At 46.0% G+C, this 493-nt stretch overlaps 1 protein-coding gene across 1 annotated transcript in view; it reads right to left on the bottom strand.

Annotated features, from left to right (window-relative positions):
- Positions 1-493, bottom strand: part of LOC119593409 (translocon-associated protein subunit gamma-like) — a gene marked incomplete in the record, with an annotated part of 14641 nt that overhangs the window by 442 nt on the left and 13706 nt on the right. The window contains 1 exon segment of the mRNA XM_037942339.1: positions 1-417. Coding sequence (XP_037798267.1) covers positions 219-417 — 199 coding nt within the window.

A 493-nucleotide genomic window follows, 5' to 3' on the forward strand; every position in this document is an offset into this window, starting at 1 on the left:
GTTTCACAGCTCCAAATTAACGGTGGTATTAACATCTCTTCTGAACCAACTCATTCACAATAGAAAACACACAACACCCAGACAGTATTTTTGCAAGCTTTTTTTTTTCTCTCTCTCTCTCTCAATGGACACATCTGGATTAGCCCCTGGAGAATAACCACAGGCACATTCCCAACGCGTCTAAGACTCGCAGCAACGGGCAGGCACCTAGGCATACTTCACTGCTTGCCAGTGGAGAAGAGGGCAATGATGCCAGCTGCACCGAGGGTACTGAAGATGTAGTTGTAGGCTGGGGCAAAGGAGCGGAACACCATGAAGGAGCCCACCACCACCAGCATCAGGAACAGAGCATTATTGTAGAAAAGGGAAAAGGTGGTGGACTGGGACTCGGCAACCTCATTCTTCTTCCACAGCACCCTGTTGGGACGAAGAATTAGATTACATACAGGATTTATTGTTCTGGGATTATTTCAAGGCTAAATGAAATTAAAAT

This window comes from Penaeus monodon, chromosome 32, assembly GCF_015228065.2.
Source record: "Penaeus monodon isolate SGIC_2016 chromosome 32, NSTDA_Pmon_1, whole genome shotgun sequence".
NCBI lineage: Eukaryota > Metazoa > Arthropoda > Malacostraca > Decapoda > Penaeidae > Penaeus > Penaeus monodon.